The sequence below is a fragment of the Acanthisitta chloris genome, unplaced genomic scaffold (genome assembly GCF_000695815.1).
Source record: "Acanthisitta chloris isolate BGI_N310 unplaced genomic scaffold, ASM69581v1 scaffold12864, whole genome shotgun sequence".
NCBI classification, from domain to species: Eukaryota; Metazoa; Chordata; class Aves; order Passeriformes; family Acanthisittidae; genus Acanthisitta; species Acanthisitta chloris.
Window position 1 is genome coordinate 33,788 of NW_008667715.1, and position 23,774 is coordinate 57,561.

Genomic DNA, 23,774 nt, shown 5'->3' on the forward strand with positions numbered 1-23,774 from the left:
ATGGTGTCAGTCATGGACTGGGAGGAGGAGACTGACACTGTTAATTGAATTTCCCTGGAGAGCATAAAAATATACCCTAACTGGGGAGAGGAATGAGGGAGTGGGAACCACACAAGCTGTCAGTGTGTGTGAGCTGATAACATTGATTTACCCTTGCTAATGGCCTGGGTTGAATAAAGAATTGCCCTGAGGGAGAACAGGGTTCACTCCAATAGATCTTTGCCACTTACTAGAAATTCTTCAGGCTCAGAAGGAGTCGAGCAAAAGTATTACAAAACAAAATTGATCCCAAACCCCATTTCTTCAGTCAGACTGTGAAACATTACATTTTTCTTTTGTTAATAGTTTACACTTCCTGAAAAGCTTATTTATACAAGCTCACCAGGGACAGAAAGATTTGTTTTACAAACCATGAGCTCAATTGCTGAGCTGCTGTTGGTAGCAGTAAATAAGGAAAATAAATGCCATTGAGTTTCTCAACAGAAGGAAGGGTTATTCAGCTCGTTAGAAGTTCCATGTCTGTGCTAAAACAGCATTAAAGAGTGGGGTGCATTATTTATGCAAACTTGAAGCTCAAGAAAAGCCACATACAGAATATTGGCAGCTCAGTCTCGCTGGGGTTTGCCTTCAGGTACAGTCAAGTCACACTTCTGTTTGGGCTTAGTCTTCATCTCTCTATTCTACAGGAGTGAATAAAGCTTTTTCTCACTTCTGAACTTCTAGTGTGAGAATGTTCTAGGATGCTGCACACCTGCATGGTTACCGTGGTCACACCTCCTTGTTTTGCATGCCTTCCTGCTCTGCTGGACAGCAGCACATTGCTGGGGCCAACACAGCAAGAAGAGTTCGTTTGATGCAAACTCAAAGGTTTCTCTATCCATGAATCCTCGAGATACTCAAATTTGAGACATCTCTCTCTTGGGCAAAGATGCATCTTAGCCACTGTGTATGTTGGAGTCCTGGCTGCTTATTGCAGCCCCTTTCCTGCTTCTCATTAACACAGAATTCTGAGGCTGCTGCAGCTCTGCATGCAACACAGCAAATCCACAGCTTCCACTGTGACTCCACTGCATGATTTGAGTGCTGACAAATGAACGAGGAGTTGCTTTGCTTTGCTTTGCTTTGCTTCAGACAAGCCCTAGATCTCCAGACACTTGCCTGCTCTGGCTTGCTTGGCTGAAGCTCTGCAACCACTAGAAGCATTGCACCCTGTGCCAGAAAAGTACTGGCAAATAAGCAAATGGAAGTGCAGGTTCAGGGGATTTGACATGGACTATGACCATTGAAAGCATGAAATGTGTTTGAATTCAATAAACACAAGAGGTACTAGAAAGTCACAGACCACCCTGTGGTTCCAGTTTTAAACAGACTTGTACCCCTCAGGTTGTGTCCCTTGCACCCTTTGGGTGCTCTCTCAGCTATGGGAAGGCAGTCCTGGGGTTTGTGCATCTCATCCTTCCTGGCAGGAATCCTGGAAGGGAGTTGTATTCACTTTCACCTCTACTTTGTTTAAAAGTGCATTAAGAAAACAAACAGGCACACAACCACAACAGCAGAATGCATGCAAATGTTAGCAGAGAGCTCTGGCCTGGGGTTGGCAGATGGTCGTGTGGGACTCTTCAGGCTCTTAATAAGATCTGATAATGCTCAGTGTGAGATCTCCCATGAATGGGCCATTGATGCTAAAAGAAAAACTTGTGTAACTTCTTAAAGAAGGCAGAGCTGATGTTTGAAACAGCAGGGCTAGAACAGTTTTCTGCCCAATTCTTTTGATTTTATGCATGTTCATTCCTTGGTGGACTAATTTTACACATCCGTCACCGTGGGCAGCAATGTGTTTCACTGTGCAAGGAATCCCACACCAACTGCTCCAGTTTGGCTTGAGCTCTCACACAATGTCCTGTAAGAGGGAACTCTCTCAGAAACCAGGACATTGACAGCTGTGTATCCCCTCAGTGTGACTGCAGGGACACTTTGACTTGCTTATGCTTCTCTCATTTATTCCTCTCAATGTAGAGATGAGATCTCCTGATTACAAAGCTGCTGATTAAAATGTGTCTACTGCATAGAGGTTGGACATTGAACTGACTGAAGTCCACACCTTTCTAAGGCTGTGACCCTGACCTGAGGCAGAGGTTATTACCTCTCAGCTGCTCATCCTTAGACTTGCTGACAGAACATGACTTCCCAAAAGTTCTTCCTAAAATCTGCTTTTAGGGGGTTGGGTTTGGCTCCAAGTTATAAAAGTCCTACTTTTAAATGTTAGAAGAGGTAATCTGTGTGGTTTGGGGTAGGTCTGTGCTAGGCAGGGATGGCAGACACTTAATCTGAGGGCCCTGCTGTCACTACGGGTGGTGACAGCAGCTGAGGGCAGTGGCCTTTTCACCTGGCTCAGCTGCAGCTAAAACACTGCAGTTAAATCACTTCACTTACATTTGTACAATATTTGCATGTGACATCTAGACAGACAAGCCCTTAGTGTCTCTCTTGTCCATTCAACTGGGAATATGACACAGAGATTCAGTGTGATTGTGAGGGAACCTCAGGATTTTTGGAAGCCAAGTGCAACAGTTAATCTGCTTAACTGGAATTATTTTTTAGATGATGCTTCTTATCACTAGTTTGAAAAAGATCTTCAGCACAAGTTATGAGATTCCTTGAAGTGGTGTGACTGGAGATCTTGGAGCTCAGCTCCCACAGGCAGAGCTGCAGGGGCAGGACAGGGGTTTGATCCATCCCCAGCCTAGGCAAACTGGGCAGCTGAAGGCACAAAGTCGTAACAAACAAGATTCCACTGGTTCTGTTCATCAAACATACTATGATTCTGAACTGGCTGGAGGACAGCTGTGACCCTGATCTCCTCCAGGCTCTCTAGGTGCTGTAAAAGTCTCAGTAAATAAAAGTGAGTGTAATTACTATGATTCTGAACTAGCTGGAGGACAGCTGTGTCCCTGATCTCCTCCAGGCTCTCTAGGTGCTGTAAAAGTCTCAGTAAATAAAAGTGAGTGTAAAATAAGTTGTTAAAGTGTGGAAGTAAAGTGGAACCAGAAAACAGAAGAGGAGGCTTTCAGTAAATTCATGCCATGGTGCTTATAGTTCCTTACCAACTCTCATCTTGGAAGTCTAAAAGTAGCTGGTTTTCAGTAGGCTGAATTTTGATACAGTTATTTCATTACATATTCAGAATAGTGGAAACATTTCAGGGGAAAATGTTCTTACTTAGAAAAGGTGTAATGTAACTGAAAAATGTGTGACTATGAGCTAGTAATTTACTGCAGTGGTTTGATCCTTTTGTAAAGAGGATCCCAAAGCTTATGACCTCCAGAACATGCTCTCTGAGTGACCATTCATGGTTTGTTTTGTGTCAGGCAATGTTTCTGGGTTTGGGATTTTTGGAGAGCTTTTTCAGCCTCCTCCTCGAGCAGTGGTGATGTCAGTTATTTACATTTCAGTAAAATGTTTGTCGTAGCTTTCAAATACATGAGGACTGCAGACAGACAGTGTTTATCCCGTGGTAAAGACTGTCAGGAATGGTTGGCTCTAACAACACACTCAGGGCCCATATTTATGTTTTACTCTCTAAACTCTGGGCCCATTGGCTGTGGTGACCACAGCCAGGATGAAGAGCTTTCCCCTCCCCAATTACAAACCCTGAATTGTCAGAAACTGAAAGAATAAAATCAGAACTTGTCGAAGAACTAATGTGTGGAACAAAAGCTATGTTACATGGGACACGTGGAAGCTTTTCTGCTGTTCATGGTAAGTTGCTTCAAAAGTCTCTACAGAGATTTAAAATTGCCCCATGTGTGTATATGTGTGAGCGTGTGTATATAAATATATGTGACATGTATATACAGCCAAAATAGATTTTAGAAGCAAATACTCTGTTATAAAGCCTCGGTATTGTTACTTAAAGTATATTTAAGAATACAGTGGGAATTGTGATTCCCAAACTCTCACACATTTGGTTTTGGTGCTGCAAAGATTTGCACCTCAGTAGCTGTGCGTCCCTAGTGCAGCCATCAGAGAGAATTGAAAGACACTGGATGTAATGACTGGATTTTATTTCTCAACAGCACAGAATTCAGCTGAAAGGCAATAATGCATCTTTAAGCTTTTCTTCACTTGCTATTGATTATATTTGAACTGGATGTGGCATCATTGCTGCACATAATTGTGTTGGTTTCAATTAGTGTTAGGCAAGACACTGTAATTTGATAGCAAACTTTGAAGGAAATTTGAATTCATAAGCTAAGGAAGAGTGACATAAATAGGGAGTGTGTTTTATGCTCCATTACATCTCTGGAAAAATCAGAGTATCTTTATAGCACACAGACCATAGCTTGAGGTCTGTGGGGTTTATTTCAGAATTGAAGACAACTGTCAACTATGAATTGGAAGCAGCAAATTTTAAACTTAAATTCTGGTTAAAAAGCATTGATCCAAGTTGAACTCAGTTGTGCTAATCAGCTAGACTCCTCAGGGGAAGGGCAGTCAGTGTCCCAAGGTAGCAGTGTTAGCAGGAGTGTCAGCAGGTAGAGCAAAGATTCAGTAATCTTTTCCAAATGAATAATTCCTGTCTTTGGAACATTGAAGGGCCAGTTGAGAATAAGATGATGGTGAAAATCTGTGATCCTAAGAAAACTGTGATGGGGTTTATTTTCCATACCAAATTGTTTTGCTTGGCTTTTATGTAGGAAAAGGAAAAGATGGAGAGGAGAAGACAGTGAGTTTGGGAGTTGTATGTAGAATTTCTGTGGGCAAGGTCCAGTCACTAGTTAGGTTTAAGTGTGGAGGATATTTACACCTCTAGCATGAAGTCTGAAACATGGATTCATGGAGGGCTGGAGGAACCACAGGAGGTGTCAGCTTCTCAGCCTGCCTCTTATCTAAGTCTGCAAAACCATCTTAGGGCATTGTATATGAGAGAGGGTGAAAATTTCTGTTTTAGTGAGTTTACCTAAGTCATAGCCTAGTGACTTTACTCACATAGTCTGTATTTTATGGTCTTATGTATAAACATGCATACAGACCCAGGCACTCTGTGTATTTAACAGGCTCATCCAGTTGCTCTGTGCAGCCTCACAGCTGGTTCATTTCTCAGGCTGACTGAAGCTTTGAAAATTATGTAATGTTTATGGTTAAGCATTATTACAGTGGGGAAAAGCTTGGCCAAGATTGCAGACTACTCTAGGCAGGTTTGGGAGCGTGAGGTGCTTGTGTTCTTGGCAGGTGATTTCTGGCCTCAGCCACTTGTGTTTGCTTGTTTACTCAGCATCTGCTGTGTCTCCACTAGAGGACACTACTGCTGTAGTGTCCTTGGAATCCTACAAGCAATAAATCTATTTAGAAGTAGAATTTCTCCCTGACATCAGGTTCAGATGCCAATGTGCTTAGAAATTGCACAGCCCTTTCCTACTGAGCTGTCCCCAGCAGCTTGTCTCCTGCTGTGGGTGCATTAGGGAGCTCACCCAGCTCATCAGGGTAGATATCCTGTTGGGATGTAAACCTGAGAGAGTTCTGCAGGACAGGTACGAGTACACACATCCACAGCATGAACATACCCACAGCTCAGGAGGCACATTTATCAGTCTCTGCTGTTCATGCTGTCTACACTTTGACTGCAGAGCAGATGGGGGTGTCCTGTCCCAGGGCTGGAGCAGCAGTGCAGCAGTGGCAGGGACCAGCCCAGGGCTGCCCTGGGGCACAGCTGGCAAGGCAGACTCATGGCTGGGGATGAAACAAGCCAGCAAAGGCCCCTGAGTCCCTATCAGTCCTGTGCCCTGTGCTCCTCCACCCTCGTGATGCTGCAGTTGGGATTGTCATAGTGTCACCTACTGCCTTTCTCAGACACATCATGTGTGTCTGTTGGCTCCAAGCTATGTGAAGATTTTGATGCACAGTGCACTGGTTTACACCAAAAAGCCTTCTTTTCTGTCAGGCAGTGGGCATCTCCTGGCCAGAGCTTTCAAAAACCAAAATAACCACTCACACTCTACCTTAACTTGCTTTCATCTTTATGGGGTTTGTTCTCTAGGAAAGTAGTTGCTGCTCTTATTTGTTATGATGAGAAGTTAAAACTTTAAGGTTCATTTTAGCTAAACATGTGATGTATTTCTACGCAGAGAAGGGATTAATTTTTAATCCATCCATTAATTTTTCAGCTTGGGATACTCCTGCAGTAGCCAGTTCCAAAGCTACAGTGATGTCATCTGAAGGGAAGTCATTAATCAAATGTAAACCTGAATTGCAACAGTTTAAAAACTATTTAAAAGTCAAAATCCAAACTTTATTAAGGGTGTTGAATTGCAAAACTGAGGTTTGTTTTACCAGCTAAAACTAGAATTCAGGCCCTTGGAACTCTGTATTTACCACAAAAATCTAATGATTTTGCTAACACGGAAGGTAACTTAAGGGAATTTTATATTTATGCTTCCTTTGTTGCAAGTATTAATCGAGTTTTTAGCTGTTAAAAGAAAAGTCCAGAACCTGAGTCAGAGTGTGAACTCTGGAACTGATAAAGCAGATCAAATTGATGGAAAAGCTGAGATGTAAGTGACCCTCCCCAAAGTTAATTGACTTCTTTAAACCCTTTAACTGAGAGCTGTGCAGATGCTCAGCACTGAGCACAGGGATGCCCAGTGCTACTAAAACTCAGCAGTGTTCCAAGCCTGGAGTATTTGTCCTGGATCTACCAGTTTGTCTGCACGTGATCCAAGCTGCTACTAGTAGTAGAAACATCACCTTCTCTATCAGCTACAGCAGCAGCTGAGGTAGTCACAGCACAGTGGCTGTGAGTTCAGGGAGCAGACTGGGGGAAAGCACAGGAGGAGCTCTCTGAGCAGCATTTCCCACCAAAACAGCCTTTCCCTGTCACTGGCAGGAGGAAGTCAATGGGTCAGGTGTTGGTTGGGTGGTGCAGGTTGGACCAGGCAGCTTTATATCATCCATAATTTGTTTGTCCAGGGTTTCTGTAATCTGTGGATTAACCTTTTTCTCAAGATGAACATACAAATGGGAACTTGTTACAAGAGGTCAGCCACAGAATATTTTTTAACTTGTTTGCTGGAAATGGTATTAAAAGGCAAGTTCAGTTCACAGATAAGCTCTGCAGTGTTCTTCCTCCAGGATTATTCAGAGTTTAATTTCTGTGCACAGTGGGGGTAGTTGAAAACTGCTGTGGGGTGCAATTCAGTGCTGTCAGCTTCCAGTGTTGTACTCTATGGCTTTTTGCTGTTAGATCAGACTTCTACATCTGTTTAGAACTACCACATCCTATCAGAATGGATATCATGGATATGTATATGTACATTCCAAGGTATGCACTACAAGCCAAGAGAAATGTTTTAATGTCCTTAAAGTCCAGCACTGACCTCTCAGGGGTGAGAACATGCCCCATGCAGGCACAGCTCTGGTAATGAGAGATGTCAGTTTAGGGATCGTGATAAAGTCATGGTGGTTATAGTTTGTAAAGAAATTAAGTTTTTATTTAATGCACTGACTTTGATAGTTCAGGTTCAGGTGAAATCAGTGCTGCTTTGTAGTGGCTGAAAGCTGTCAGTAGTGACCTGGGTAGGGATTTCACATTCAGCATTGCAAGAGATCACTAACTTTGCTACTCACTGCAAAATGTTTTGTCCAATGAACTGCTGAGAGAGACTAGGACAAGATCACATAATTGTGCTTTCTGTGTACCTGTTTGGGAACTTCTCTTTAAGAGATGAATCAGTAAAAATCAAATACAAATACATGACAGATGTGTCCTTAATGTGAATGAATTCCTTCCCCCCATGGTATGCAAATGCTACTGAGCCAGTTCTTGCTCTTGTATTAATCCTAAACCAGTTTTCCAATCATGTTCAGTGTTTGAAATGTCATTGTGGGTGGATTCACTCTTGTTTGAAAACCAATTTGAGATTTTTCAGATGGAGTAGGGTATTATTATAACATTAGTTTCACCAGAGAGAAGTATCACAGGGAGCAAAATTGCCTATTTTAATAGCAAAATACTATTTTAGTATACTCTACAATGATTTTCACTGTATAAAGTTTTTTGCCTGGAGAGCTACTCAAAGAATGTCTATTTTCTACAGTCACAAACGTGTCCATAGGTTTGTATTGAACGTAGATACACCTGTGTGTAGCTATATTTGTGTGTTTATTTAAAAGGGAAAAAAAAAGGAGGAGCCATCCCAGGATTCAGGAGTCTGGTTTGTTTCTCTGAGGCAGCTTTGAACTGCGTTTCTTAGCCCCTGGTGTTTTAGATAGAATCTTCAAACACCAGATAAAAGGAAAGAAGAAAATTCTTGAGATGGATTTCAAGTATATTGTACTAATTAGTTATTATTTCTTCCTTTGGTGAACAGTTTAACAAGTGTAGAATAGAGTTGCACTAGTTTAGTGTGTTCTTTCGGAAACAGAAGTCAGAATGTCTCAAAGTATTTGGGTTTCATTCAGAAATATTTTCCCCTGAACAGCTTCGGGTCCTGAGCTCTGTTCAAATAGACTTTCCAGATCAGCTTCTGCTTTGGATGTTCTGCAGGACTAGCAGAGAGTTCTTTGGGCTGAGGAAGGAAAAAACTCCTTTTTAATCTACATTGTGGAGGTTTGTCTTAGACACAGAGTTTACACCAGAGTATTTCGGCTAGTTCAAAAAGATTTGGAACAGTCAGGTGTGTTGCTAAAGTCACATGGAGCAGAGATGGCAAAGCTGACATTCAGTCATTTCAGCTGGTAAAGCTCTACATTATTCCTGATGCTGCTCTACTTATTAACTAATAATAATGCTTTAGCAGGAGCAGTGTGTGGAGTGAGTGCTCTGGTCCAGGACATTGGATCTCACCCAATAACTCTTGCACCAAATTAATAAATCATGATTTAACTAGGACCATATTTTTCTAGGAGATAATCAGGTTTGATTTAAAAACTTCAAATGATAGAAAATCGACTATATCCTAAGTATATTATGCTCATCATTAATTACTCTTGGCATTAAAAAAATCATTTTATTCCTACCTGAACTCATGCAGTTTCAGCTTCCAAATATTAGCTGTTCCTGGGCATCATCGGAAATCTTCCCATTCTGGTCCTTCCATTCCATGCTGCCATCCCATCATGTTTTTCCTTTCCACAGCATAAACTAAGCTGTACTTGTGTCATGCCTCCTGGTGAGATGGATTTCTCTGACCTCTGTTCTGTGTTACAGCCTTGGAGTTTGGCAGTGCCCTGGGGCCAGGGGAACAGCAGTGCAGGACAGAGCTTTTGTTCTCACTGCTCTCTTGGAATCCAAAAGCTGCTGTGAATTGCTGCTAACTTTATTTCACTCAGTGTTACTTTGGGTTAGCAGCAGTGCAGGACTGAGCTTTTGGTCTCACTGCTCTCTTGGAATCCAAAAGCTGCTGTGAATTGCTGCTAACTTTATTTCACTCAGTGTTACTTTGGGTTACCCACTGACTTGTATAGATCCACCAGAGATTTTTCCCTGCTTGGGTTTTGTTTCTGAAGATTCAGTGTGTTATGTGACTGCTTTAATCAGTGCCACACACCCCAGCAAGTACCAGCACAGCCCAGTTGGCCTTTTCATCTGTTTCTTTGTTGTTCATGTTGGGTAGGATGAGGCATATGTGTAAATGACTCTTTCTGAGCTGTGTGTGTTTTCCTGTAGTACCAAATGTCAGCTAACAGGATGAAAACATTATACTGGACTTGGTATTTATCCTGCTCATTTTGGAATTTGCCAAACATACTTGGAGCCTCGGTGGGTGCAGCTTCTGAAGGTGCCACAGATGCCTAACCCTGATAAAATCTACCCTATCTTGTTAATGAACACACAAGCAGTTGTTCCCCATCTGCTGCCTCTGTCTGAAAGGTTAGGAAGCCCTTCCTTCTTGATCACAAAGGACATAATTATTGTCTGTAGAGGAGTCAAGTACAAAGACAGTCCATCCAGTCTGACCACTGCTACACTGCAGGCCACCAAAGATTAACAGCTGCTTCTCCTTTGATTAGGTTAGGTAATAACAGTTACTTTAGTTAATAATTGGATGGATTCCCAGGCCATGTAATTCAGGTTTAGGCTGTCATTTTTTGCTGGCATGTAGCTGAGCTGTATTATTGGAACAGAGCCTGTAATCCTATTAGTCAGTTGTCACTCAAGCCATAGGAGAGAAGGGAATTCAGATCCATTAAGGTGTTGTAACAGGTAGGTAAATAAATCAGCCACACTTGCCCAGTGTGCAGGGAGCTGGCTTGATTGTTTGTCATACTTATTTATTTTAAAGGATTAATTTGAAGTTTCTAAGTATGTCTAATTCATAATTAATCCATAAAACGGTTACATGGTTTGTCTAATTTATTGTCATTTCTGTGCCACACATGCATTAGTGTACACACACTTTCCACTGAGGTACTTGATTCATGCACTGGTCTGCTGAAGTTAGTGGCTGTGTGCTCCAAGGGACAAGTTTATAATGGTGAAGAGATTTAGGAATACACACTTGCTGTCACATCAGCCATGTTGGCTTTCCTCCTGCACAAACAGGACCACTGATCTCACAGGAGGGGTAAGGAAAACAAGGTTCTTTTCAGGGAGTGCTGTGTCTGCTGTTTGAGGACTGCATCTCTGGTTTGGTTGTCTAGTAGTTAAGACACATCTAGGTGGCATCCCTAAGGTTTTTGTGCCTCCTCCTCTCTGTTAAAAAATGCATAGATGACAGCAATAATGGGTTTTGCCTACATCTTGGTTTGTCCCTGCTCTCCTGTGCCACCAGGTAACTTCAGAGCCTGGAAATCCTTTTGTGTGTAGGAGTTTGTTTAAAAATGTGAAGTGCTTGTGGATTTCTGAAAAAAAAACAAATACGAGCAAGTCAAATTTTTGCACACTGGTTAAAAACAGTGTGTAAAAACATCCTTATGTATTTTTTTGATCGTGAGTCCCATCCTGGGGGTTGCTGATAGCCCTCCCAGGCTGAATGTGCAGCCACTCCCAGAGCAGCTTCCATAGTAAAGCTATGAAAAGGGTTTCAGAAACATCTAGCTAAGTCATTTGGGAGACTAAGTTAAAAGTCTGGGAGAGTCTTTCAAGCAGAAAAACATGTGATGCTGCTTTCTGCTCCTTTTAAATAGAGACTGAATATTTATCCCCTGCAAGATCTACCATTTTTCATACTCAGGTGGTGCCTGATCTGTTCAGAGCTTTGGGTGCCACCAGAGTAAAAGTTGCTGTTACCTGAATGTGTCCTTGGTTCTGAGACAGAGTCAAATGGGGACAATAACAATATGTAAAAATAACAAAAGAAGGAAAATATTGGAGAAATACATATGTGAGTAAAGGTTTGAGTAACTCACATGCCTCACTCTGCTCCTTTTGGATTTCTGTTACGCTTCAATACATATCAGCCCATGTAAAGCTTTTGCAATACAGAACATTAGGTGAGTTTGAATCATAGTCCAAGGATATAGGTTGATTCTGGAAGGACAGACAGATTGGATAAGATGGGCTGTTCCCATATGTTTGTGCTTTGAGAGGGATTGCTCTAGATCAATGTAAAAATACTTCAAAATTTGAGAGTCACCTCAAGTAGGAATTAATTCAGACATACTATGGAATAATTTCATCTGATTTGGCTGCATCGCCTCAAGCAGGAATTAATTCAGACATACTATAGAATAATTTCATCTGATTTGGCTGCATCAGAGATAGAGTGACAGGATGCTTCAGCATGGGGAGGTTCAGTGCTGAGTGTTCTTTATGCTCAGCTCACCAGGCTGAGGTCTCACCCAGAGCAGCTGAGGGACAGTTCCTTTGTTCACTGTTTCCTTGGGTGCCTCAGTCCCACCATGGTCACTCTGAAAGGGTCAGTAATTCAATGTTCAAGTGACTCTTGTGCTCCTTTGTGGGCAGGGCATGTTTTCCTTTCAGTTCCTGTGCCCTCCACTGGCCCAAGGCCGTGCTCAAGGAGCTGTGTGAGCCTGGAATTCCAGCCAGCAGGACACTTGCACAGTGACCAAGGTCACTCACAGGCACTTTGCTATCAACATTGCCTTTCAGTAAATGGGTTAAAAGCCCTTGGACTTCTCTGTCTTAAAAGAATCCTTGGAGATAAACATATTAAATATCATGCCAAAAGTCATGTATCCATAATCTCTACGTGGCAGTTTTATAGACCTTTGTAAGCACAGGTACCAAATCCTCCTCTCACCTATCTTCCCCAGCTCTGCTGCTGCTTGCGTCTTCCTTTTACTGAAGGCTTTTCCCCTCTCTCTTCCATGCACATAATTAAGGATTTATTTTCAGGATGGATAAGCATCAAAAGCTAATGAATTTTGACAAGTGTATACTTGTATTTAGTACAGTATTAGGCACAGGTGAACTAGGCACTCTGAAAAAAGTCTGTCTGTAAAAGAAGTGATGGTCGAGGTCCAAGCTGAAGGAGAGAACATAGGAGATCAGACAGCCTCAAAAGATTTATGTTCCATTTAACTAGAAGCATGATGATCTCCTGTCAGAGTAGGGAGACTTTCTTGCTTCTCAGTGTGGCTCTGGTGACTGGTTGGAGGTGGAGGGAAGTTCCTTTCTGGAACTTCATTACTAGGTATCTATGGAGAAAACCGAAGTTCTGGGGAAAAAAAATCACAGATAAGAGAAGTTTCCATGAAAAAATATATGCAGAGAAGTTGGGTTTAGCATTAAAGAATATAGATAGTTGAGAAACAAGCCAAGTAGGAAAATGTAGCAGTGTATGATTTCAAGAATGGAGAAATTGCTGAGGAGAGAAACAAAATGAGTGTAATAAATGGGATGTAACTCAGAGTAATGGGATGAAACAGAAAGGGCATATTTGGTCTAAATGACAGGAAAGACTTGCCACAAGAGCTAATAGGTTGTGGCATAATCTCCCACGAGAAATAGGGCAAGTGAGAAGTGGAAAGTGCTGGGCACAGTTGGAACTGGAGGAGCAGCCCCAAACATGCTGCAGCAGCTGCACCAGCAGTGTCCCAGCACTGAGCCCTGGGGGGTGTGTGTGGTGCTGCCACAGCCTGTCCACCCTGCCCAGGGCTGTGGGAATGCACACTTGGGCTGCCCAAACTTCTGCTCCCTCCCTGGGAGGGTGAAGCTGAGGTTGGGTGAGCGAGGCCCAGGCTCCTCTCTGCAGCTCTGGGGGAGGAAGAGGAGGAGGTTTGTGAGCTGAGAGGTTTGGGCAGTATCACCTGATTTGGGGCAGGATTGTTCCTCTGCTCTTTGGGCCTTCCCCTTATGCTGGAAGGTTTGTTGGGGCTGAGGGTGGCTGAAGGAGGTGAGTTTTCTGAGGCTTTTAGATGGAAGGGAACAGGAGGAAGCAGAGGAAGAATATATGAGTAGAACTCACAAATAACTCCTCAGTTAAGGCACACTTCCTGGGCTAAAATTAACTGCTAGAAATCATATTTATCAAGTAGCCTGTAGGAAATCAGTGGTTGATTTTTTAACTGCTTGGTGAGTTGGCACAAAGATTTCCATTCATTTGAGGCTACTTGTTCCTTTGAAGGTAAAACTTTTGACAGTCTAAAAAAACTACAGACATTTCATAGTAATTGTGGAAAAAGCTTTCCTTTGGAATCTCTGTCTTCTGTGAACAGTTTTTTCTGTAGCTTGGAGCTTAATATAGTTGTTTTCCTGAAAGAAGCTTCATGGAGAGAAAGTTGCATGATTAAAAAAGGTACAATATATATATTTTTTTTTTGTGTCTAATGTCTGATCTCTGAGAAAATGGCCATCTAAATCATATTGGAGCTGCTCAATTGTTTTTCTAGTTTTAAATAGTTGGGTTTTTTCTAACCTTCAAATAAAGACATTATCAGAGTCACTAGGAATTTTTTGTTATGAAGTCTCTTACAGTATAATCCGTTCTTTACAGACACAATAATGATGTTTATAGAGCACTTCCCATTTTTTCCCACATGCCAAGTGCTTGCAGCATTGGCAAGAAAAATAAAAGGAAGTTGTTTCTTATTAACTAGAGTATCATCATCATTGGCAAAATCAAGATGATGAAATACAAACTGCCAATAAAGTTATACAAAATTAGCAGCTTAAAAGTAGAGAGGAAGATGTTGCTTTGTATTAAACAGTAGGAGATACACTCTTTTCCTTTTCTGCAAAATTGGTTTTAAGTTCTAAAATACTGGAGCTGCTGCAGCAAAACTTCATTTGCAAACTGTGAGAATAATGGTATTTAAGTGTAAAATTCTGCTCAGTGTAAGTTCAAGGTAGGTACCAGGACAATTTGGTCTGCCTAAGCTATTTATGCACCTAATGAACAACTTAAGGGCTAAGCCTGGAGATTGTCTCCTTTTGGCAAAGTTTGTAAAAAAGAGGAAGAACCAGCTAGAAATAGTCTATATTTTTAAAATCATGTGCAAAGCAATATAGTTGGAAAGATAATAGCACCAGATAAAGATGAACTTTTTTAAAATCCCCTGTAACTGTATGTCACTACAGAAAATAGTGTTCAAGTATATTGCCTGTTTCACAGAAGACTAGAACAAATCACATCCTGTGCTCTTCAAATTGTTCTGTGTCTCACAGAGTCACAGGATGGGTCAGGTTGGAAAGGATCACCGTGGGTCACTGGTCCTACCTCCCTGCTCAGGCAGGGCCAGCTCAGAGCACATGGCTCAGGATTGTGTCCAGATGGGTCTGGGATATCTCCAGGGAGGGAGACTCCAATTCTCTGATTCTCTGAAAATATGATGTTCAAGTGTATTACCTGATGATATGTATGGATCATCTTTGGAGAAACTAGCACCTGAAAACTCTTTGCTCTGCACTGGCACCGAAATGCTCTTTTGCAAAGGTGTTCAACATGCTAAATAAATGTATTAAGGACTTTCTACACTGACAAAACCACAACTGTCAGGCCTCCCCTTTATGCAGAAATACCTTTAATTTCTGTTGTTTCTCCCCTGTGTTTGTGTCTGCAGAACACAGCAGATAAGATAGCATTCCGGGCTGCTGGAGGTCTGAGTGCCCTTGAGAATGTTCTCCAAACAGTGACTGCTCCCACCAACCTGAATGCAGTTTCACGGGTTCCCTTCAAGTAAGTATGAGGAGTCCTTCATCTGCCACTTGAAATCACTACAATATTCATTTCACATCTGCTGCTTCATTACCTCTTCTTCTCATAGTCCTGTGTTGGACTTCAAAGGAAAAATCATGCTGTACTCTGTGCTGCTGTGGAAGGGGAAAGACATTTCCACTCACCCTGTGCTGTCCTAACTGGGTGATTTTATTGTATATTTGATCTGCAACATCCCTGATTGTACAGAACTGTATTAAACAGAGGAGATACATATTTTTGAATTCTGTCTGTGAAGATCCTGAGTGGGAAGCAGGGGGATCTTTTAAAGGGTTGTAATTCACTGGAGTCTGACTGCTTTTACAATTGCATAGCTCTAAGATGCTGCCAGCTGAAAGGGCTCCCACAAACAGGTACATCAAAATTCTTGTGGATTAGAGAAATTCCTCCTTATAGAACATAAGAATGGAAGGGTTTAAATGTCTAATCCCTAAAAAAAAAAGTGGTGACTAAGCAGAATGTCTGCAGACTGATTACTCCAAAGCATGCTCCTTCCCCTGATCTCTCACTGCAGTTTTCAGGCAGTCAGAAGCACAGGTGCTGTCAGAGCAGAGCTGGGCATGGCTTTGGTAAAGAGGAACCAAATCCCAGATATCCTGTTGAGTCCCATTGTTGGCATTTGTTTTTCTGTGTGAATTTAAGTGTGAGGGTTTGGGTTAAAACTGAAAGTTAGTATGTTCTGGGACAGGTGTGAAGGGCTAGGAGAAAGCACCTAGGAGAAAACTTGCTTTTAAACTCTAAACTGTGTGTTTCAAAGAGAATAAAATTCCTGCCAAATGCACTTGCTGCAAGCCCAGCAGCTCCACTGGTGAGCAGGCCTGAGTGGGGCCCTTTGGGCTCCTCATCTGCAGAGTCTCTGGCTGTGAGTTACCTGGTCAGGGTGTGATGCAGGGGAAGGGACTGCACTGTGTGCCCACAGAAAGCCTAGGCTAACCTGAGCTTTAAATCCTTAGCATATGCACCTCCTATACAGCTTTGAGCCCTGTTCTTTCGTTTTAGGAAGAGTCTTGCTGTGGCAACCTTTGTTGAGAAGGTCTGAGGACATTGTGTTTACATTGCTGAAAACATTTTGTTTGAAGTTGGTTAGACAGTCTGAGGATGTGTTAGTTCTGGAAGGAGCTTGGGTGCTGATAAATAAAGCCCCATGTCAGCTACATGGAGCAGAAATCACATGCAGAGCTGCTCAGAGGTTCTCTCTGTGACAGTCTCTGTCTCATACCCAGTTCAGACCAGTGTGACTGGTTTCTCAGATTCCTGAGCCTGTTCATGACTGAATTCTAAGAAGAATTTTTACACCTGTGAAAAATTCTCTAAACATTATCGTATTAACCCAAGTTTTCCACTAGCTGTACTTCTGAAAGAAATACTGGGACAGAAAGGAGATTAATATAAACTAATCTGACAGTGTTGTGTGCTGAAAACATCTCCTGAAGAACTTTGCTCCACTCCTGAAATACAGCATTTCATTCAGCCTCCCAGCAAATTGCAGCTCCAGTGTATAGGCAGCTGAAAGGATCAAAGTTGGGAAGTTATACATCAAGTTGCACATAATTTGACACAGGATCTTGCTCTCTGAAGCTATAACTGTTCCTGCAGTTTTCTGCAAGAGTCTGACTTAGTCTCAAGTCTGCTGGAAGTGTCCCAGGGATCTTGGTGTGGTACAGGGGATGCAGAGCATCCTCTGTTGGTCTTGCTGTGATCTTGCTGTGCTGGTTTTGTGCAGAATCTGCCCCTTAGCTGCTGACGGTGAGCAGTACAGGGTGGGACTTGGAGCAGTTTGCACCAGGCAGTAACCATGTTCAGTGTATTGGTGTGACCTCCCTGGAAGGATTTAAGGAATCTCTCGAACTCAGAATGTTTGAGGGATGTTCAAAATCAGAGGATAATCATGAATATATTTAGTTCCTTAAATGAGGAAGAAAACTCGTCGCATTTCTCCTCAGTTAATTTTGAAGCAAGTTTGAAAATATTTTCCTTTCTTTTGTGCAACTGTCATTTACCTCCTAACTTCTGAAACTTGCAGTCTAGTGAAGCAGCAGCTTCTCTGCTTAAAGACAGAGCAAAGCCCTGTGGAAAGAAGTTGAATTAAAACCTTTCATAAGTTGCCTTCCAGTCTTCCCCCAGCCACATACACTTTGCTAAAGGACACTACTTCACATTGTTTGTGCTCTTGCAACCTTTAACCATTTGTACTCAAATTGGGAATTTGTCTGTTGCTTTGTGATGAGGATAAGCTATTTACAAGTAGGTGAGGAGATTACATGGGCTATTATCTACATCTCTCTTTCTCCAAAATCCTGGCAGTATGGTGCAGCTCAGAACTTTAATCCCATGTCTACAAGATAAAGCTTTATTATCAGAAGATTTAACAATGTGCCTGTTGTTTTGTACCACTGTCCAGATTGGGAGGTAGAGCAGCAGGGTAGGAAAAGCTGTGAGAAAGATGTGGCATTTATGAGACAGATGATACATTTGGTGTTGGGGCAGTTTTTCTCCCCTTCAAATAAATCACTGGAAAGGGAAGGAGAAAGCAGTGGGTTGTAGTAAGTTTTATTATTGGTGTTAACATACAAATCAATGTCCAGCCATGTTATTCTTAAAGCAGCATTTTGTAATTTTCCTGAATTTGGTCCATTCTCCACAAAATAAGACACATTCAGCTGAATTTCTGCTGAAAAGCAAGTGGGAGCTGCACAGCAAAACAATTTAATGCCTCAAGATCGGGCCCAGGAGAGGAGTCTCATCCTCTGGGTTGCCTTGCACCTTTGCTATGGGCAACTCCTTTAGCCCCTTTTGCAGGATTTTAAACCAGAAGTTGGCAGCAGTTGTGTAAGGACCAAGTGAAGACTTTAGTCACAAGTTAAGATGTGATTAAAGTCAGGTTTGTTATAATGGATATTCCATACTCATACAATTCTTTGCATCATTTTTAAAGCAAATATTAGCAGGATTTAAAAAAAAGCTCAAACCATAATTATGTCTATAAAACCAGAAAATAGTGCCTCCAGAATGTCATGGATGGCATTGATACAAATTGCTTTTCAGTAAGAACTGTGTTGAACTAGGAACTGGTTCTATGGCTTATTCCCTGTAATTTTACTTGGGTTTATGACATGCACTTCTCAAGCTGCTCTGTTACTGTTCATGCAGTTTTGTAGGCTAGTTTGCAATTTTTTTACATAAAATGCAGGACAGACTTCCTTATTTTCTTGTAAGGTCATTCTGTATTGAGAAATATTCCTTGAAAATTTGCAGTTGGTGCAAGGACATAAAGACACTCTGAAGTGAGTGACCACTGCAAGTCCAACATCTGAGACCTGCAGCACCTGTCTGTCCCCATGATGTGCTCTGGTGTCTGTCTCAGCTGGGTTTGAGGCTGTCAGAGCTCGAGAGTGAAGCAATGTTGCCCTCATGTGCAGTTCAGGAAGGTGTTTGATTGTTGAAAGCTCTGTGGGAGGTTAGAAAACTTTTGGATTGAGACCAGGCCTTGCAGATGAGCCAGGGGCTGGAGAGTTGGGGAGAAGATTTTCTAGTTCTATCACACCTGTAAATATTGGGGTGAATTACTTGTTTTTCCTGTGTCATGCAACAGTTTGTGCCTAAACACAGCAGCATTTCAGGAGGAGCTCCAGGCTGGTTTTGGAAGTGTCTTGGAGCAGAATTGGTGCTGAGTTCTGTCCTTTGTCTATTAATTTAGGGTAGACTTTGTCTATTCCAATGCACATCCTTTCACCATTCCACTCTGCAGCTATTCTGGGCACCATTGGTCACTAACAGCTCACCTCCCACTTATTTGCAACTCAGATTGAATTACCAATGCTGGGCACTTTCCCCATCATGGTGCTGCATAATAGTCCTGCTGGTTACAAATGAGCTGCTGTTTACCGAATTAACACATCCTAAATTTGACAAGGTTTAGGTTTGTATTATTTCTCTCCAAACTGAGCTTTTTGAGTTGTTTTCCTCACTGATAATCAGATTGCATTCATTAGGAACCTTCAGAAGTTGTGGGTAACATGGAAGAGCTTCACACTTGAGACAGGTTTGTTGTTAGGTGTCAGTGATGCCCTGATCTCCAGAAAGCAAAAGCTGAATTGTTGCTCCATGTGCTGGGGCACTGTGGTGGGTCAGGTCTGTGTGGCTGCATGGTGCTGAGGCCTCAGTATGTTAATAAAAGTTAAAGCTTGTCAGGTTGTTTACATGAGGCCCATTGAGGAAAGTGAAGATGTGCTAGCATTAAAGAAAACCATGCGCAGACACGTAAACTGTTGAGACCTACCTTGGCTGAAACGAATCCTCCTCCTTTTCTTTGGACTCAATGTAAAATAAATACGACACGCAGATGTATATTTTTGTCTGGTTTGGCTCGGAGTCTGTGTTCCCTAATGAGTGTTTTTATAATTGGATTTGCCCTGCCCTGGGGCTGCAGTGTGCTCGCTGCCTGGCAGAGCCCTAAAGCTGATTTGTGGGTGTGAGCCAAAGTTTAGAGCAACACCAGTAATCAATAACCACCTGCTTTACGTGAGCTCATGCCTTAGGCTTCTGGCTGAGGTGGAGATCTCCTGAGGTAAGAGTTTGGGAGCTGAGAGCAGTTAGGAGCTTCCCCACGGGAGGAAGCTGCGGAGGAACGCGCGGAGCGTTGGCTCCGGAGAGTTGGGCGTGCGGTTAAACAAAGTTGTGGCTCTGCCGCTCGCAGCTCTGCGCTCGTCTCTGCAGCCTCGCACAGAAATGGTGACAGTTGACAGCTGTTGTTCCCTTAATAAGATTAAAGTAAAGAAATTAGTTGTGCTGCCTTTAATCTGCCATTTAACACTGGGAACCACCTGGGGACACTTCTGTGCTGACACTCCTCAGGCTGAAGGCGAAGCGACGCCGCGTTGGGCGCGCGCCGTGCTCAGCGAGCTGATGGTATCAATTAAATGGACCCTCTTGATTGTAGTGAAAAATTAATTGGACATCCATTTGCTTACAGCACCTTTTCAAATGCATTACTGGAGTCTCTGGGAAGGCGAGTGCTGCTCTGACAGGAGGTTCAGTTGGGAGATCCAGGAGCACAGCGCGTTAGTGCAGCAGGATTTGCTCGTTAGATAAAGTGGGAAGTTTGTGTGTTCCAATGTAAAATAAATGATCCTCCCAGGAATTAGGAATCCCATATATCAAAAAGCATTTATTGCAGCGATTTAACTGAATCACCTCAGAACTCTGAAATGCTGTCGAAATTAACCTGCAGGTTCATATTTGACACTTTCGGATGAATTAGGATGTTTATATTTAAATAGAATTGATCTTGATTTTTTAGAATAGCTGATAAAATTTGGACAGAAGCTGATTTAAAGCATCTTTTCAGCATCTTGCCAATATAGTCTCATCTCTCCCTGGAAACACACCTACACAGAGGGATAACCTTCCAGAAAAGGCACAGACATAGGTGCCTAATGAAAATACTTTTCAGCATTATTGAGGAAAAGGAAATAAATACCTTTGTGTAGTCAGGAAAGGAAAAGAGAATTGTGTTGCAAGGCAGATCTAAATAAATGCATGTGAAGCATCTGCTTGAATTATGTACAACTTCTACCCCTTGTAGGAGTAATAAATGTACAATAAATAGTAATAGTAAGTACATAATAAACTTACCCTTGTAGGGTAAAAGTTGGGTGAAATAGATGAAAATTCCCCTGCCTTTGGCCAATAAATGTTTAATATTGTTTTCACAGCATGTGAAGTGCAGATTGAAACTGATTTAATTAGGCAGTAGGGTGGATTTAATTAGCAGTACAGTAAAATTAGTGTAACTGTAACATGGTGATACTCAGAAAAGGAAGAAAAGTATAAATGTTCGTTCACTTTGTTTCTAAATTCAAAGTTATTTCTTCAGCTGATGAGAAGACAATCCAGACATACAAACGAAAAAAAATTTACTCGAATTTTCTCTGAGTATTTCCAGCTTCTCTCAGCACGAGCAGGACAGTGTATGTGTGTGTAGCTGCTCCATTTCAGCAGTGAGCACAGCAGGCAGTAAACAGGCAGTAAATCAGCCTTCCTTGTTGTGTAAATGATTTTGTTGTTTCAAAAAATATTTTAGGAGAAAGATAAAACCTAAAACTCAATCTAGAAGTCTGTTGAATTGTCTGCAGCTTGCTCTGCTAGATCCCAGCTTTGATGGTTTGGGTATGATAACTTGGTGTTTGTTCAGTCCCACTTCTCTGTGACCTTTCAGCAGTGCTCACAATTTATTTTCTTCTATGAAGCTTATTTGAACTTAGTCACTTTTTTTTTTACATGTTGAAAAAAACCCAACAAAGTAAAAGTTCTTTTCCTTTTGGTTTCCTTCAGCCAAACAACTTGAATGTCTCTAGCCATCTGTATTTATTGTTGTATATATCTGTGATGCATTTGTGTTGTGTGTCCTTGTGCCTGTTTGTGTAGTCACAGGGAAAGCTTTTGCAGTAAGCAGAGCTCAAGAAATGAATTTGTTGTTTATTCTGATCTAGGATTCTCTGTGGTCAGATGAATCTCCTCTGTGAGTATATTCTGTAGGGCTGGTCCCAGCGTCCCCACAAATCCTGTTTGGAGAAGAACACTTGAGCTGGAGCAGATGGAAATTACTTCACGTGGTGCAAAGAACAATTGGGCATGTGCTTGTGGTTTTGTGCTCTTAATGCAGCAATTCTATCCCCCCTTCCCAGCAGCCAGAGGTGTAGGGCAGTGGGTGCTGCTCTCACTGTGCACTGACACTCTGAGGCTCTGGACAGTTGTGGTTTGCAGCATGTCAGGAGAATTTTCAGGCAGGAATTTCATCTGGTGGGTTTTGCTTGGTAACTCAGTCATCCCCATTCCTTCCATTAGTGCACAGCAGAGCTGTGAACTTCCCTCTAAAGCCAGTGCTGGTGTGCTGGGAATGGCTGTGTTACTTCCTACAGGGTTTGTGTTGTGCAGGTCATGCCAGGTAAGGGACCTTAGCCCTGAGTTAATTGTGTGCTGTAGCTATAAGCCACAAATAATAATATTCCATATCCAAACTATGAAATTGGCTGATGTTCTGTGTGAGTTTGGCTATGAGCTCTGAACACAAGGGTTCAGTACCCATCCAGTGCATGACTTCAGCTAAGTGTGGCTTTACTGCTTTGAAGTTATGAGTCAAATTAACTTCATTTAAGGTATTAGTTCTGTTTGGAATCCCAAGGTGAAGAAACAAATGTGAAGAATTGCTGCCAGGTTGTTCTGTGATGTGCTGCCATTTATTTGCTTTTAATTTGCCAAAGAAAAAGAAAGTAAAATTCTTGGGTTTCCTTTTCTTCCCTTCTGACTTTGTAGGTCCCTGTGCAGTGCAGTGAATGTTTACAGCCTCGCCTGCAGCAACTGTGCAGAAAACTGCACCTATGTTCTCTTCAGCAATAAGATCACTTTTCTGATGGACCTGTTGATACACCAGTTTATGGTATGTAAAGCAGCTTTTGTCATTCAGAAATGGTTTTGTGCTTCACAAGCAGGTTAGAGTACTCAGGGTGTAAGAACACCAGGAGGTAAGAGGGAATAAAGGCTGGAAAGAATAAGATTGCCATTGTATGTGTTTTGGTGACTGTAGCTGCTATATGCTGTAGAAATGGAGATATTTGCTTCTGCTAATATATTCTGCAAAGGCATTTGTACCAGGAGCTCTAGTGAGTGAACACTGTTCTAGCCTTAACATTTTCTGAGGTTGTTTTCTTTCATTCACACCGTAGGGATATTAAAAGGATAAGAATATTAGGAGTTGTCCATGTGTGTTTGATTCTGACTTGTTCCAGTGTCAGGAATCTAAGTCAGGTCAATACGTTGCTGCAGTTTGATTTGCTGAAGTGCTTAACTAGCAGGACTCTTTAGCTATGAAAGTTTTAATTTTCCAATGTTTCATTTAATTTGAAACGTCATTAAATATTTTATTTGCAAACTCATTTTTAATTCATAGTGACCTGCTCATCATAAGATATTTAGTCTTGGTTTTCTACTTATAAATTGTGTGTGTGTATTTTCATGAGCCAAGCAGTTTGTTAATTGAAAAGTTATGTACATACTGTTAATAATTCAAGTGCTGCTGCTGGAATCAACAAGCCATGGGGCTGTTGATGAACACTTTCAAAGATAGTCCAAAGCTCCTTGACACAAAGAAAGCACAGGTTGCATTTGGGCTTTCTCTCCTCAGTAGCTGCCAGCTCATTGTTCCTCAGCCAACCTTTCCAAGAGGGTTGCAGGTGTGAGGTTCCAGGTGTGCTTGGAGGAAGGTGTGTGCTGTGCTGGGCAGTGACAGCTCTGCAGAGCCAGCAGAGCACACACTCAGGGGTGATTCCACCAGAGGTGAAATCCTGCAGCACTTCACCAGTGGCAAGATTTGCTCTGGTGCCAAAGCCCTTCCCTTCTGCCCGTGTAGTGCTGTGTGAACAACCTGCACTTTTCCTGCAGGAATACAGAGAGTGTTTCTTAGGCAGAGTTGGCCACCTAGAGCTCAGAGATACTATGGAAGGAAAATTTACTATGCTTAGAGCTGTTTTCAGTCTGTTGCCAAATACTACCCCTGAATGGCAGCAAAACTGTAATTAATGTTTCCCATGATCCACAGTGGACTTCTCTTTCCTAGGCATAAAGTCCCTTATGTTCTCTGCAGGCAAAATTGGCCCTTAA

At 42.1% G+C, this 23,774-nt stretch overlaps 1 protein-coding gene across 1 annotated transcript in view; it reads left to right on the forward strand.

Moving 5' to 3' along the window:
- SCAPER (S-phase cyclin A-associated protein in the ER) overlaps positions 1-23,774 on the forward strand; it is a gene marked incomplete at its 5' end in the record, with an annotated part of 96,991 nt that overhangs the window by 33,668 nt on the left and 39,549 nt on the right. The window contains 2 exons of the mRNA XM_009072621.1: positions 14,962-15,077; positions 22,431-22,554. Coding sequence (XP_009070869.1) covers positions 14,962-15,077; positions 22,431-22,554 — 240 coding nt within the window. The remainder of the gene's footprint in view (positions 1-14,961; positions 15,078-22,430; positions 22,555-23,774) is intronic.